Source organism: Choristoneura fumiferana, chromosome 17 (genome assembly GCF_025370935.1).
Source record: "Choristoneura fumiferana chromosome 17, NRCan_CFum_1, whole genome shotgun sequence".
NCBI lineage: Eukaryota > Metazoa > Arthropoda > Insecta > Lepidoptera > Tortricidae > Choristoneura > Choristoneura fumiferana.
The window spans coordinates 18,860,518-18,878,649 of NC_133488.1; the positions used below are offsets into that span (position 1 = coordinate 18,860,518).

At 35.6% G+C, this 18,132-nt stretch overlaps 2 protein-coding genes across 2 annotated transcripts in view; both read left to right on the top strand.

Moving 5' to 3' along the window:
- Positions 1-18,132, top strand: part of Lgr1 (Leucine-rich repeat-containing G protein-coupled receptor 1) — a 52,145-nt gene that overhangs the window by 861 nt on the left and 33,152 nt on the right. The window lies entirely within an intron of this gene.
- LOC141436927 (uncharacterized) lies at positions 282-5,250 on the top strand. Its single transcript, XM_074100058.1, has 2 exons — positions 282-635; positions 1,791-5,250. Exons 1-2 carry the CDS (start codon positions 508-510, stop codon positions 1,975-1,977), a joined length of 315 nt encoding a protein of 104 aa, XP_073956159.1. The 5' UTR covers positions 282-507; the 3' UTR covers positions 1,978-5,250.

Here is an 18,132-nt window from a genome sequence, read left to right on the forward strand (position 1 = left end):
GGTCCTACCACCTGCACGCACTCGCACTCAGTATGAGATGACAACTTTTAGTACCTATGAATATTTATGAACCTCGAGGTCTTTATATTGTTTTTGGTTTACCTGTATACTCATTAATGTACGACTATATGTGTTCTTAAAATAATAAATAAATAAATAAACATGACATTAGTAGCACAAAGGTTCTTTCCTGGGTTATCATTCAATTTGTTCGACTGTACAGACTTTTGTCAGTAGTATGCAGGTAGGTAAGTTTTGTGCAGTGCCCTTAGTGTAAGTTATAGTTCAGCACCTCGTCCTCATGATCCAGAAAACTTGTAGTCGTATATTCTTACGCTACTACGTTACCACAATATTTTAAAGTAAATACAGGAAAAAACGCCTCCTCTCTGTCATCCTCGTACGGCTTCCTGTTCCGTCTTTGATCGCCGCCATTGTATTTTTTTGTGCGAAAGCGTTACCATATTCGTCGCTCGTTTTATATATTTTGAATAATTACTAGCCAAAATGAACAAAAGGAAAATATACACAAAAGCAGATTTATTGTTTAAAATTAGAAAATTAGGAAAATTGGTGCAATATGCTTCGGAGTCTAACTCGGATTCTGATGATGATGAAACACGTGCAGTGTGCACGTAAGTTTTATAAACAACCATCAACCTTATCAAATTTTCAGATACCTAACAGGTTAAATTGAAGAATTCATCGAGAAACTGTACACCATCCGATGAAATACCACTAAGTCAATACCTATCTTATTAGAGGTTAGATTTTTTCGAGTTCAGAATATTCACGAGAGGTTTATCAGCAACTCACAGCATGTCTTATGCATTTCTTCGAGTCCAGAGCATGCACGGGAGGCATGCCAGTGGCCGATTTTGTTGTGATTATCACGACAATTGCATGTTTGCTGTGCCGAGAGTATTCACGAGAGGCTTACCGGTGGCACGTTATGCACATGCACGTATACACAATAGTCCCGAGTATTCACGAGAGGTCTACCGTGTGGACGTTATATATTGTGTATACTGGAAGGCTGACAAATATGCTCATTGCATTTACAGCGACAGACCCAGAAGATCTAAGGGAGATTGGGATGATGGTGGAAGAAGTATCTTTAGAAAAATTCAAAAAGGGGGGGGCGCCAGCTATGGTGAGAAAACGGAAGATGTGCCCCGAGGAAGTGAACCTCTCTCCGAGTCTGTTATGAAAATTTTGGGTCCGAAAATTGAAAATCTGTTCTCTGATGAGCTTGCATTAGATGGGGAAAACATCCTGTAAACTGGTTTGTCAAAGGACACCATTCAGTGCAAATATGGTTAATTGTCCATTACCCCGCCTAGAATGTTGAAACTAAAGCTAAAGTCTTGGACAATGCTTCAAAACGATATTTCAATATAGTTGAAGAACAGAAACAGCTGACAACTAAGTGTGGGACTGGCAATGACAAATGTCATTAAGGAAATTCCAAACACTATTAAAATTTTAGAATATCTAAGTTGTTCAGCACACTTACTTTGCTACATGCACTATGAAATACCTATCCAAGAGTTGATGAAACATCCTTGTGTCTAGACTTAACAATTATGTGAAAGATTTGATATGGACAACAGTCTTATTGAAGGTCTCCTGTTTGGCAATAATTTTACAATTAAAAAAAAAAAAAAAATAATAATAATAATATAGCCAGTCTGCTAAGAAATGTCTTGACAGAGTTTGAAGCCCACCATGCCCAGGGCCAAAGGATAAACCAAAACATAATTGTAACAAAGTTCCACTCCGGTCACCAGCAGCAGCAGCAGCTTGCCCGAGGACAAGAGCAACTTCCAGAGACATCAGCCCAAGAGCAGCGTCCGGCTAGCAGTAAGCATCCTCCACAGCGCAGGCAATGAATGTCAACCAGGCAGGTCAGGTAGACTCCAATACTATCTAGACAGATGGGAGCAAATCACTACAGACTCAGTTATTTTAGACTGAATTTCTGGTTATAAAATACATAGTCTTTGGTGACCACCCGTTTCAATCCTCCATTCTGAAAAACAATAGTTTCTCAGTTTCAAGGTGCTGATTTGTCAAATAAAATTAACTAAATACTTGATAATGGTGCTATCAAAGAATGTTTACATAGTAATAAATAATTTTTGACAAGCTTTTTTTCTTATCATAAAGCCTAATGGCACCTAACAAGCGTTTCCTATACTTGAAACAGTTAAACAAACCCATAACACCTAAATTAGAGGATAATAATAGGACAGAGCTGTCAAATTTATGAACAAACATTGCTTTATTTTATAGCAACAGTAGACTGGAAAACGTCTACTTCTTACTGCCGGTATATGAATCTGAATTATATAACCGGTATAAGAACCAGTGGTAGATTTTTGTTTTGACATTCATAAGTGCTTGTTATAGCCTAAATTGAATAAAGATATTTTGACTTTGACTTATATGTAATTCATTGTTATATATGTAATGTGCGTGTTATATTTTCTTTTCAAAGAAAAGTTATACAAATTCCAGTGCCTCCCATTTGGTCTCAACTCAATACAGCTCCATGGTTGCCTTTACAAAACTTATGAAACCGGTTATCCACTGCCTTTGGTCCAAAGGCTTATTAACAGCAATATATTTTATGACATACTGTATAAATGATGCAGAAAGTTGTCAAAATAAAATAACTAAATGTCAATTAATTAAGCAACCATCCTTCATGAGTTGTTTGTTGCCATAACATACATTTCTAGGTTTTGTACCAAATTTTAGAAATATGACAAGTACTTACTTAATTTTCTAAAAGAAAAAGAATTTCAATTTTTTCGATTTATGACCATGTTGTTAAATTAATAAAGAAATATAGTTGCAAAATTAGTGAATTTGCTAAGTTCATAGGTATTTTGGTATCATCTTACCCAGCAGTACCTAAAATGTGCCTGGCTCCATACTAAATTTCTTGAATCTTTTAAAACACTGGCCTTAGTTAATAGTAGAAAGAATTTCAATGCAACCCTAGATGTTAATTAACAAATAAATGATGATTTTTTGGTGAAAGCATAATATTCAACGTAGTTGTCTAAAAATAAAGTTTTTGTTATAAACTTGAAATATATTCTGATGCTATCATGCTAGTGGCTCTGGCTGGGGACCTGTTGTCCTGAATTCAATTATGGTAATTTTAATCACTAGGAATTACTAGCAGCCTATTTGGATTGAATTTTCTTGCATTGGATCTGTACAACTGTGAAATTATTTTGCAAATAAGTAATACTACTGCAATAGCATATATAAATAAATTTGGAGGCACACAACATCCACGCTTATATGCGGTTTGCTCGAGAGATCTGGCAATTCTGTGAGATGAAAGGGTTTTTGGTTTATGCTTCAGATGTACAATCGGAGAACAATATTGCAGACAAAGCCTCACAAATTAAAAACTTAGACTGGGTGTGAGCTATCTTTCTCTTTCTTCAGAACAATAACTAAAATATTTGAAAAACCAGAAATACACCTATTTGCTTGTTGAGCAAATAATAAATTGTGTTAATTTGTGTCATGGTTTCCTGACCCTGGTGCTTGGGCTTGTGATACCTATACTATAAAATGGAACCAATTTTTTCTATGCCTTCTCTACCTTTTTTCTATAATGCTGTTTTACAAATAAAAAAAAAAAAAAAAAAAGTATATATATAGGTAATATATTATATTTATTTGAAAATATCAGAACAGAGGCATAGTATTTGTCCCAGATTGGCCCACCCAACCCTGTTTCAAATAATTTCAGTCTATGGTAGAGGGGAATTGTTAGTATCACCTTTCAGGGTGCACCCTCCCCTCCACAAGCAGCTCATATTGAAGCTGCAATATTGTCCTGCAAGCACTCACTAAGAGAGGCACAAGTAAGTCTTCAATGGATATTATGTTGGCATCAGCCACTAAAGGCATGATGAGACAACATTTATTATATAGTATAACCATTGGATTAAGTTTTGTAACAAACACAACTTTAATCTATTAGATGCATCTATTTAAAATGTAATAGCTTACCTTGTAATACCTTAAAGTTTAAAGAAGGCTTGACTTATACCTCTCTTAACTGATCTGTATAGATCTGTATCTCACTAATTTTAGACTGTTTAGAAAAAAAAAAAAAAAAATAGAGATTTTTTGTAGGGATATTTAACTTAAACCCAATGTTCCAAAATACTCTGAAACATGGAACCCTAAAATTGTACTTAAACATCTGAATAATACTATATGTGTTCTCTAATGAAACATTAAACTTAAAAACTAAAAAATGTGTCACTTTTCTAGCAATTGTTAGAACACAAAGTGCAGACATTATCCTTGATTAAGTTAGATAATATTTTTTAACATGAGAATATTAAAAGTATTCTAGATCATATAATATCTTGGCCAAGACAAAAAACCGACTTGTGTTATTGTTGCTTTATTTTAACGAAAATTTAAATATCTAAATAAATAAATCTGTTTGGCTGTATTGAAAGTGTTGATTATGTTAACACCTTCTCTGCACACAGCACGCGACACGCGGCGACTTTATTTGCGGTCAAAGAGAGTGTTAACATCAAAACTATTAGAGAGATGGTAGGCTGGACCAGTGGGTCAAATATGTTTGCTAAACATTACAACAGACCACTGGTCCAGGATGCATCTTCTTTCTGGAGAGCTATATGTAGTTCACACTTAAGATTATAAGTTTATGTTAATAGTAACACAAGACATACTCTTGTTATTGTTTATTAAGCTAAGGTAGCTTATTTTTAGTTTTATATTTGAGAAGAAATTGTTTCTTTGAAAATTTTAACATTAAATGTTAAATATTTCACTAATCACAACTGTTTGCTTTAAACATCTACAAGTTTTCTGGATCATGAGGACGAGGTGCTGAACTATAATTATAAGATCAGTCGAACTTACCTAAGTGAAGGCTGATCATAATTATGGGAAGCACCTCGTCCGAAATGATCCAGTCCCTCCCTAACCCATATCTTAGTTTATTTCAGATTCAATAAAAATAAAGGCCCTGAATGGTTGTGATTAAGAGCTTTAAAGGAATGGCGGCGATCAAAGACGGAACAGGAAGCCGTACGAGGATGACAGAGAGGAGGCGTTTTTTCCTGTATTTACTTTAAAATATTGTGGTAACGTAGTAGCGTAAGAATATACGACTACAAGTTTTCTGGATCATTTCGGACGAGGTGCTTCCCATAATTATGATCAGCCTTCACTTAGGTAAGTTCGACTGATCTTATAATTATCGGTTACAAAATACGTCTCGATCGCGTTCGCGTTAAAATCTCAATTTGTATAGAAACACGAACATCGCAAACGTTCCGCTAGAGGCGCTGTTCGTGTTTCCATATAAATTGAGATTTTAACGCGAACGCGATCGATACGTATTTTGTAACCGATAACTTACACTAGGGGTACAGAAATTAACCACTTTCGAGTAGTATTTAGTATCTAAGAGTACTTACCTACCTAACATGATATTAAAAATCGGTGTCCAACTGAACTTTTAGGGCTGAAAGGAAAAAAAATGTAGGATCTTTCATGTTGTCCATCTGTCACGATTCTTTTTATAAGGAACGCGTGGAGGTATCAAGCTGAAATAAATATTACTTAAATACTTAGGTTTTTAATTTGGTATAAAGTAAAGCTCTTCTAGCACAAACAAAGAAAAAATTATGATAATAACATTTTTTTATATCTATCTGTATATGTTAGTAACCATTGCATGGGAGAGGGCCTCTGCTAGCACTGGATATTCATAGATACCTAGAAATTTGTACGGAACCCTCGGTGCGTGAGTCTGACTCGCACTTGCCCGCTTTTTTATATAGATAAGCGATAACTCTGTTACCTACCTACTTATTATGAATGAAGACGTCATTTATCATAGTTATGTATGATCTGTTAGTATGATCATAAAAGAAGAACGTGGACGGATAGATTCTCGTTTGTTAAACTGTAGTCTACATAAATGCATCTTGTTGTTTTACAGCTGAAAGGCTGCAGTAACAGTAACACGATATTTGACAACTCCTGAATTAGTCGATCCTGAATATAATTTAGAAAATATAGATACACAGACAATACGAGTATTCAGCGAGGAAAAAAATGTTGCAAAAACTTTATATATGTCTCTTTATGAAACCTTTTCTCTATGCAGTAAGTAAGCCTTTTATCTCTAATCTTGAATTTCAAATTTTTCAAAACTCTGTTACTTTAAGTGAAGGTATATTAAAATTCTTTCCGTTCGATAACACTGGTCAAGCTTTGATTTACAAAATAAATATATGATATACAAAATAGTCAAATACGAGTACGGTATTGTTTACTACTAGTATACGATATTTGGTGAGCTGCATAAAACCCTTTGTACCTAAATAATTTATTGAATCAGGCGTTACTTTGCGGAGGTCCATATCAATGAACTAAAATAATTTCCTTGCTCACCCGCGACCTTACGATAGCTAAGCTTATGCAAAATATGCGTGTTCATGCAGTTCCTCCACCTCCACACTGTAAGAACACACACAAATCACACAAACCCATCTATCACCACCACCACACTACACTGACGCGTTTCGAACTCAAACAGAGCTCATCTTCAGAGTGACACAACCGTACACCATGCTACCAGTTGTTAGACTCTGTGTGATTTGTGTGTGTTCTTACAGTGTGGAGGTGGAGGAACTGCATGAACACGCATATTTTGCATAAGCTTAGCTATCGTAAGGTCGCGGGTGAGCAAGGAAATTATTTTAGTTCCTTTGTACCTAAATTTGAGAAAAACTTTTAGTTACTTACACTCAAACATTAAACAACGGATCGTGGATCCAAAATATATCTTGCTGAAACAGAAAAACTTGTTATTTTTCTTAATCTCAATATTTTTTACCCAAATTAAATAGGTACTAAGTGCTCCTTTGAATAAAGGGGTCAAAATTTCGGGATCTGCAAAGTGATTAAGAGTTTCAAGGGTTCCTTTTTCGTGTTTGGTTTGTACTTATCTCTATCTTATCTGTCTCTACAGTAATAACGAAATGTAAGCAATTTATGTCTAATCCAGAAAACGAATAAATAAAAATGAATCGTAAAATGTGTTGCTAAGAGCAAAACTCGGGAACGGCTGGACCGATTTCACTAATTCTTTTTTTGTTGTGTTCATTATTGTCAGGAGAAGGTTTTTATCGAAGAAAATTTATAAAAATTACAACGGGGGCGAAGCTGCGGGCAACAGCTAGTTTTCATATAAAACAGTGGAAATCAAAACCTATGGCAGCGGCGGCCTTACCCATTGCGAGGCTCCGGGCGGCAGGTCTTTGCGAGACCCTTTGCTCTGTTCGCCACCCCCTAAGGTAGCCGCTGAATTTGGTACATAATATTATACTTCCCATGGGCATATAGAATTATAGGATTTGCCAAAGGGTTACACACAGATAAATAAAAACGAAATATCGAAAAATAGAAATCGATTCAAATGCGCCGCCCTCCCGCGCCGTGGGGATCGAGTCAGTCACTAGTCATGATTAGTCAGTTAGCGGTCAGTCTTTGTATGGGGCCCACCCCGAAGTTTGGTCGGGGTTCGGACACGCGAATTAAGTAGATGCAGTTGCGTAATCTAGTGTAATTTATATCTGTGGCAATAGGTACAGGACGAATGAGAATGAAGTAGATAAAACACCGGCCAAGAGCGTGTCGGACACGCCCGAAATAGAGTTCCGTAGCCATTCCGAAAAATATAAGTAATATTTTTCTAAGGATTTCGTATTTTGTACGGAATATTCCAAGTTCTGGTATATTTTATACCTTAGGCTGCTATTTACTCTTAAACTACTAATAATTCTCAAGGAAACTTAACCGTTATAGTTTTCCTTGTAAGTTTAATATACTTATACTACCATCCTTAATTTTTTCAAATTTTTCCACCCACCGGTTTAAATTTTAGAGGGGGAGGGGGACGCTCGATTTTAATGAAAATGTGCACTTTAAAGTTGAATATTTAGCAAACATATCACTGAATCGAAAAATCGTTTTAGCAACCCCCTAATTGTTTTAAAAGATCTATCCAACGATACCCCACATTACAAGATGTGATTAGAAACAAAAAATCTTGAATTTTTTATTGTACCATTTTGTCGGCATAGTTTACATATATATTCGTGCAAAATTACAGCTTTCTAGCATTGATAGTCCCTGAGCAAAGCCGCGGACGGACAGACAGACAGACAGACACAGAGTTCCGTTTTTGCCATTTTGGCTACGGAACCCTAAAAAGTAGAAGAAAAAATGCGAGAACCTGTGATTCTAGCGTAGGTAAAATGAAATGAAACTGAATCAGATCTTTATTTAAAAACGACTTTGTTTTCATATAAATGCTATAAAAAAAACTCCCAACGCGAATCCAACATGCACTAATCGGACATTTACAACAAAAATCCGATTCATCCGGTTTCACCCTAATTTTATAATAAATATGATATAAATAATCTAAGACGCAGTAACGTTAGCGTTCCGTGACGTCCCTTGTTAGACCGTCGACGTCCGTGACTGACGGATTACCACAGCGCCACCATAACTCAATGATAACAGCCAAAGCTGCCGCCCGATAATGCTGCACGTTGTATAAACCGCGGAGTTATTAAAACAATTAGGGCAACACCTGAATACTTACAAACTGTTTATACTATGACCAGTACCCTTAGTGTAAGTTTTCGGTTACAGAATACGTCTCGATCGCGTTCGCGTTAAAATCTCAATCTGTATGCACATTCGTGTTTTCATACAAATTCAGATTGTAACCGAAAACTTACGCTAAGGGCACAGAACTGAGTGGAGTGGCGTAACCCAGGTCAATAAGGGTCAATTAGAGCCTACCGCCAACACTATAAGCGGTTATTAGTCAAACGAATTGTTAATTAATCGTGCTTACTTTTGGGATTCTGTTAAGGTTGCGTTTACACCAGGGATGTTCAAGGATGCGATGAGAGGAATGTGTTTGTCATGAACCAATAGAAACGCTTCATTTACCTATCCTCTCTCAGCGCAGCTCTAGTGGAAACAGCTCAGCGGAGCGAGGATAGGCAAATGAAAGATTTCTATTGGTTCATGATAAACGCATTGCTCGCAATTCATCCTCACATCCTCACCAATCTCTGGTGGAAATGCAGGCTCAGCCCAGTTTAGACCTGCGAGAATAATCGCGCATGTTGTTCAAGTACATACATTACGAGAGTTCAAGTGAGAATTAAAGTGGTCAATTGAGTGCCGCAATGTAATGCATCTTGATGATTCTCTTCGTCTGGTTTTTCTGTGCATCTGTGTTTCAGTTTGTATTTTCGAAATAAAGTTCAAATTAAATTTCAGGGTGTTGACAAGGTTAGCTTTAGAGCAGTCTTCCCCAGTGGGCGATAACGCTCCCTTGTGGGCGCCGGGGGCCTAGAGTGGGGCGTTAATGGGCCCAGAAAAAATCCAGGCGAGACTAGTATGTTATTCAGGTTTTTAAGGTGAAAAAAAAATGGGGGTTGCTACAAAATAACTGATTTTCAAAGTGGTCGTTAGACGAAATAAGTTTGGGAACCTGGAATGACTCGCAGTAGTTCTTTTACTGCCTTTCTTTTAATACTAATAATTCTCCTTTTTTGTACTGCCAAAGGAACTACTGCAAATAATCCATCCCTATAGCTATAAGATATATTGCTTGCTTATTGTTTTTATGTATTGCTATACTCGTACTACAAAAAGTGTATTTTTTACCACTTTCGTCAAGCGATAATTTGAAAAAATTATCCCCAGGCCCCTTAGGCCTTCAGTTACTAAAAGGTGACTGAGAATTGGCACGGTATCACATATTAATATTCGCAACTCGCATTGCACGATTAGAATTTAATAGTTTATATTCTTGATTCATTCTGAACGGCCGTCATCATCATTAGTTAGTAATGTCTCTGTCAAATTGATGAAACGACTTAAGATTGGTTTTTTGGAATCTTTTTGTATTTTTTATTTCAATTCCAAATGTTTACTTTTACGGTCATCCCCTAAAACCTAAATTGAAAATACAAACTGAAATAAAAATGCACAGAAAAAAACAGAAAAATAAGATGATTCCCAGTGATGGTCTTATTTTTCTGTTTTTTTCTGTGCATCTTTATTTCAGTTTGTATTTTAAATTTTGATGAAACGACGCCGAGCAACATTGTATTGCATTGACATCTATGTACCTTACGGACTGGCTGTTTGGAACAAAACGTGCAGCGCATCAATCATCAATATTACTTTGACACAACTCCGTCACGGATGTCAACAAACTTTGAAACCGTCGGGCGACCAGCGGGCGAAAGCAAAAGTCACCAGCTACCACTTAAAGTCAAGAGAGATAATCAAACTTATGCATAGCATCGTAAGGTTAATATTGCACCAATCTTTTTTTGCAGTTAGCGACCCTTGCCTGCCACCCGACGAGGTTCACAAAACCGCGCTGTGAACCAATTTTGCGCGCCGTTTTGATGTATGAAACATGCAGTCTAGGTACATAGATGTCGATGTTGTATTTACATCTTTAGTTGTGTGTCTATTTACATCTTAATGCACAGTGTGCACAGGTATATCTGAACTAGGCTACGTTTATGGTGTGCAACATGCAACAATAAATCTGTCTGTATTTACTTCTTAGCCTGCTTCTGCTTAGCCTTAGGTAGAGTTTTTTAAGTGACAGCCACGAACCCTTGGTTAGGCGTCCGAAACGCGTGTGTATGTGTATGTCCGCAGTTACAAATAGTTCCTAATTAGCATAACTGTAGCGGTCTCGTAGCGGTACTGTACCAGCAGTTTTGTATGTACTTAGCAACGAATAAAGAAAGAAAGATGTCCGTCCGACCTGGCTTAGGTCATGATTTTTATTTATAACAATAAAGAATCAAACACAATACAATAAACATTTAAAAATATGACTATGTACAAAAAAAATATAACCTAGCCTAACCTTTAAATAAAAAATCCCTCCATAGTCACTGTCGCTGTTCATTGTGCCCAGAAGGCTGGCAGCATTCCCGCGTTGTATTGCAAGGCTAATCCTTTGCCCGAAATAGCTGCCAGCCTTCTGGTCACCTAAAACATCAATGAGGTGCACGGATATCTCTTTCGCGATATCGCGTGATCGCGTGCGCCTGGCCCCCACGGCCCTAGGGTCTCAACACCAAACGGTGCAAATATATAGCCTTCCCAAGGGCTCTATATTTGCGCCGTTTGAGCTGTTCCGCTGATGCTGCTGCATATACATTAGTATTAAAAATTTAAAAAACCGGCCAAAAGCGTGTCGGACACGCCCGAAATCCATAGCCATTGCGAAAAAATTAAGTAATTACTATATTATATACGCATACACTAAGTACAGCTCGCCCATAAAGAGTAGAAATTAAAAAGTGGAAACACTGTAGTGTCCTCCCTTTTTTGCTCCCTGGATTGAAAGGGATGACACCACAGTGTTGCCACTTTTTAATTTCTACTCTTTATGGGCAAGCTGTAAGTACGCTACAGTCGTTCTCGTCAGCTTCTTAGCACTCGACGGGTGGCGAATTGTAGCATCTCTTATTAGGAATCAATCGAACGCTCATTCGTTTCATATACGGCTTCCGATGTCGTAAAGGCGCCAAATTGTCTCCTCATGTCATAAAACATGTAATATTAGATCATTCAGTGAATATTAATCAGTAGGTACCAACCGGATTATAATGTAACTTATAAAGCTTCAAATATGCATGAAAACTGTCAAAACATGCAACATTCAATTGAAAAAGTCTTTAATTTTTATTCATTTTAAAAACTACTATCGACAGTTATAAGTTATAAAATAATAATAAGGTATTAGATTAGAGTTTCGGCTATAAAGTAGCGATTTGACTTTGATAACTTAAACGTACGAGTGCACTGTCCTGTCCCAGTAGGTGTCATCTTTGATCTTATGTCGTTGGCAAGGCAATAGAAGTGACATTAGATAGGGTGTCATCTATGTACCTGGGCCAATCAACTTTTTTACCGACACTAATATGTCCGCAACATTTTTCAAACAATTGCAGATTTTTGTACTTCAGTAAACATGTTTTTTCTGTAATTTAATAGATGGTGTACATGAATACATGCCATCCTACGTAAGTTTAAGCTATTAAACCATGAAATACATTTTTGGAAGTACGATTTTTTGGTAACGCTAGAGACAATTTTGGTAACGCAGGAGACGCCTAATGTGTCCGTAAAATAGTTGATTGGCCCACCTACCTATTGGGCGTCGAGCACTGGAGCATTTACACAATACAATGATGCTTTATACTTTTTATTTATTTATTTATTTATTATCTATACAACATTAGATAGTAGCAAAAAAATCGCGTTCGTTGTATGGGAGCCCCCTTAAACATTTATTTTATTCTGTTTTTTAGTAAGTAATTATTTGTTATTATAGCGGCAACGGACATACATACTCGTAATCTGTGAAAATTTCAATTGTCTAGCTATCACGGTAAAAACCTAAGCAGGCTGCACGATGCACGTTGCCGATTCCCTGGAGCTTCATTACCATAACATAACATTACCTTAGGTGTTATTAACATTGCCGTTTGTTATTCCTCAGTAATCTGACGTATCTCCTTTTCACTTTCACTATAATTCAGATGTCAAAGGCCGATAGCGGTATTCAATATCATATCAACGAATGAGCTCCTCAAACATGCTCCACGTGTTTGTTTGAATAATATTATCAACAGGTGATTACAGCATGGTAATCTTTATCTCACTTATAAATAGTAGCGCCTCCGTCTTTGTTCAAGGTACTTTCGTACGTAAGTCAAAAATGATACCTACTGAAAAATGTTGAGAAAAATCATAGCTTCCAAACAACGGCCAACCGACAGTCTTTTTCAACCTCGACGTTGACTGAATTATCGAAAGTATCGATAGAGAGATCATTAAAAATAAAATTATTTTTCTTCGCTATAATGGGGTATTACGCAATAGGATTTATGTATATAATCAAAGGATTTTATTATCAGAACACATTATTTTTCTTTAAACTAATAGAGCAATTTCACAAATTTCATCTTTATTCAAGTACACAGATACTTCATTTGATAAATGTTTGATTTCGCCATGACTTATTTACGCATATTTGGTATAAACTTTTTTAATCCTGTTATATAAATATTACCAAGTAATAATCATAAGTAAGTATGCTGTTTTAAATAAAGATTCTATCTTTCTATCTATCTAAATATTTAATTTATTATAAGAAAATAAATTTTCTTTGACTTGATAACTATGTTAATAAGATATGTATTTTGCAGTATTACGTAGTTCGGATTCGTTCAAAAGTACTTGTATTTATAATTTTTTGTTGCATATTCGATAAATAACACAACAGCTCTTGTTTAAATTTGTAACGTTTATGGAACAATTAAAATGATGGTGTCTGGTAGCCCGTCGTGGCGATGCAAAATCAATATTTAGCTAATCAAACAGGACTTTATGTGTCTAGGTGGTATATCAGGGATCGAATCTTTTGATGAATTGATTTACGCCTACCGAAGTTTATTTACGACTGCACCGTTTTACGATCGATCGAGTTCATAAAATTGAACATTTTAGTATCGAACGCACTTTTTGTGAAAGCTACGGTTTCCGGATAGTCAATAAAATATTATTTTTATCTTAGACGTAAGCATCTTCGGATTTGTTTTATAGTTCCATCGAATTGTGTAGTGTTACAAATGATTGACTATTTTAACCCCCGACCCAAAAAGAGGGGTGTTATAAGTTTGACCGTTATGTGTGTCTGTATGTCTGTGTCTGTATCATTGTAGACACAGACATACAGACTGATCAGATCTGTGGCATCGTAGCTCTTAAACGGGTGGACCGATTTGAATGCATTTTTTTATTTGAAAGCAGGTTTTCTAGCGATGGTTCTTATATAGGTTATGGTAATGGACACAAGCAATGCCTTTGTTTTCCATGAAATTACAAAATAGGGCCGGATCTTTAAGTGCCAAAAATCTATATACGTGTCCAATACTTACTTTCTGATGATGTAACTGATGGACTAATAAGATGTCTTTAGGACACTGTAGCCTATTGTCAAAGAATAAGAATCATTTATTGTCAACAACTGAAAAAAAAACCGAGGGTTCCGTACAATTATTTTGATAACATGATGTTACTAAAAATGTATGCTTTTCGCAATTTTTCCTTTATTTGTGCTATAAGACGTTGCTTCGTATCAAATTTCAAGATTCTGAGTTCACGGGAATTATATATCTTTATTCAATTTAGGCTATAACAAGCACTTATGAATGTCAAAAAAAAAACTACCACCGGTTCGCAAAATTATAATATCTATACCTACATCATAAGTATTTAAGTAACACAACTTTATTTTTCAAACAGGAGGTTCGCTATTTGAAGCTAAGGTTAATCGCTTTCTCAATTTTATTATTATTAGCTCCAGTAAACTTTAGTAAAGCAGTTGAGATAGCAAGATGTTTAAATACGAACTTTTCGACAAAATACGATAGCAAAACATTGTTCAACACATTGTAGGTATATGTTAAAATGTTACTTCCTTTTCTTTATTTTTCCTTAGAGTTTGTTGTCATTCGCTTTACCTACGTACGACCTACACAGATTGTTTAGATCACATTTAGATGAACCCGCGTGTCTGCGTCTGCGTCATTCATTCACCGAAACCAATAAAAAAATGCCGAACGAAGCTAATAATTTGATACCTACATTTTTAGTGATTCATGTCTAATTTACGAGATATCTAGAGTAAGAAGCCGTGTGTGGTTTTTAATTTTCTGGACGAGGTCATAGGCTCAAGTTCTCATTCAACTAGTAGTTAACTTCAAGGAAATTCAGAGCAGGTAGGTATACCTAGTGCCATCCACGAAGACGCGTGATTTTGTCAAAATTAGACATTAATGTAATGTAATAAGAACCACGGCACGCGTTACCGTGAATGAATGTACCTATGCAGTTGTACCTAAAGCCAGTAATTACTGACTTTAATAACATGCTTTTGTTATATTATGTCGATGAAGTGACGTTATAATCTTTTTCATCATGATTATTTTGGCTTATACACCGTTTTATTTTTAATATCCGTTACCTTTAAGGGGACAATCTACAGGTCAGATCTTACTTACTTGATCTTTTTTACTTAATCAAGTGTTAATATAATTAATTATTAGCATTAAAATAGCGTAAAGGTCCTTAATTAATGTTTTTTTTTCAAAGTCCATAAAGTCCATAAGTCCAGTCCGTGTTTTTCACAAAGTTGAATTATGTGTTTTTTTTATGTCTATCTATGTGTCACGTCAATGTCACTTGTCAAATTTGTTTATTTTACTATTCAACAATTAACAATGCGCGCTGTTATCGTTCATCCACCATTATTATCTCTCATAATTTCGTTTTCTAGATTTTTTTACCGTACAACGGCAAAACCTACTAGACACTGACAAAATTGTCCTCCAATGGACAGAGCCATATTTTTAAAGAAACAACAACAATAACAATTAACAATGAATGTGAAGCTATTATTTGAATGAAAAAAGATTTTTATAATTTTTTTTTTTTTTCAATTTCGTGAAACAGTTAATTATCAGGTAGTTCATACTTATCAATGAACTGAGTCGTCTGCCGAAGTTAACGGATATCAAAATAAGATGGCCAAGTGCGAGTCGGACTCGTGCACGGAGGGTTCATACCATACCATTAGGTATCTATTAGACATTAGAAGTTTGTTGTATGGGAGCCCCTTCGATCAACAATTAGTACTAGGGAGAGCTCCCTTAAATATTTATTTTATTTTAGTTTAGCTATTTATTTTCAAAATGATTAGGCAACTAATGATTCTGTGAATATTTCAAGCGTCTACCTGTTGCGGTTGTTAATATCAAGCATAAAAACGGTAAAACATCACGTTTGTTATATGGGAGCCACCCTTAAATATTTATTTTAGCCTGTTTTTAGTTTTTGTTGTTATAGCGGCTACAGTAATGCATAATCTGTAAAAATTTCAAGTGTCTAACTATTACGACTCAAGAGATAGAGCCCTGTGACAGACGGACGGACAGACAGTCAACGGAGTCTCAGTAATAGGGTTCCGTTGACACCCTTTGGGTACGGAACCCTGAAAAACACGGTGTAAATATACGTCCCACTACAGGGCATCGGCCTCCTCTCAGAACGAGAGGGCTTGAGTCGTAGCTCCCACGCGCGCTCTGGACGCATGGGAACTTCATACACACCATAAAAATTTTCACCGTTGCGTGCAGGTTTTCTCACGATGTTTTCCTTCACCGTTAAGTTCGAAGTAATTTTTTAATGTAATCTATATATCTAAAATTCAAAGCCCTGACTGACTGACTGACTGATATATCAACGCACAGCCCAAACCGCGGAAGCTAAACGCTAGAAATTTGGCATACCTTACAGTACACTAAGAAGGGATTTTTCGAAATTCCCACGGGATAGAGAATAAATGGGATTCAATTTACTATGCTGAGCTGGGACCGCTTCGCGATTTCACATTATTGTTGTTTTTTTTTCTTTCTTTAATGTATTTTTATTATGTTTTGTGCGAATAGCGAATAAATATTTCTATTTCTTTTTCAATTTTCAAACTTCGTATCGTAGTACCGTGATCGTGCCATGCCTTTGACGCAAAAATTCATGCTATTCAACAGAAGAGTAAAAGGGATAGTACGATACGAACTTTGAATTTTTTTATTCGACATATTTTACTAGTTTCTTTGGGGTATGACCTGGGTATCCAAAGTACTAATATACCATTTGGTGGTACGAACATAAATTTCTAAGCTCTCATACTCAAATAATTTTTTTAAACTAAGGTAAATATCCCAGCAATCGACATGCTAATGCCCAATAGATGACATCCAGCTCCAGCTCAGCTATTGCTAATGACATAAAGATAGAGACGGCAACTACTGGGACGTGACAAGTACTCGGACGTCTAGCCTACAAGACACATAAATCTATATATGAGTGTTGTGGACTCCAAAATTTGTCCCCTGGAAAAAGTTACAACATTAAGTTTAAAAATAAAACTAGTCTCATTCCACCTACAAGCGGCATTAAAGAAGTCACAACTTACTTTATGTAAATCCGGGTAGAGACATGTTAATATGAACCCGTAAGTTATCTAATAGCTTGTATAAATAACGTAAATGTTTGTTACGTAACGTACCAAAATAAATATCCTAAGTTACAGCTATTATTAGTAGATATGCTTAAATTATTTATTGAGCTTAAAATAAAATAAGGGTGTCTATATTAATTCGCATAAATTAATTGTTCTAATTGAAATTGGCATAATGTTATTTCGCATAATTATTAATTTTCGTAACATTAATTCGCATAACCGAATACGCATAATGTGGATTAGCATAACATTAAGTTGGCATTAATTTAATTAGCATAACATTGCTTTGCATGAGTATAAAAGAGTATAAACATAAAATAAATATTTTAATGCAATTGAAAATTTAATTTGTCAAACAATATACATATAGAGTATTACATTAAGTGAAAAATTATTACTAAGAGTAAAATGGTTATTGTTTTATTTACTCAATTCAATTAGATCTGAGATATGTGAGAATATCTATGATTGGGCTATTACAAAAAAATACCTCCCGCCTTAGCCTTCTGAACCTAACCTAAACGAGTCGGTTTTGCCCTGAACAAGCTAATTCACTCGCTTGATAAAATTATTCGAATTCATTATATTGAATTATATTTAATATGAGTGAGTCTCACGGTAGTTTCATGTTCAAAATTGCAAATCTTTACGGAGTTTAAGTCATAGTTAATAATTTTATGCTTATTTAAGTTATGCGGATTCATCATTATGCTAAAGTGTTATGCTTCTTTATAATTATGCAAGTTGGCTGTTATGCATAATTATTTTATGCCAAATCATTTATGCGAATTCATATTAGGACAATTAATGTTATGCGAAATAAGGGGCACCCAAAAATAAGTAAGAAGTTAAGGCTCTTGAGTAGGTAAGGCTACATAAATAATGAATGAAAA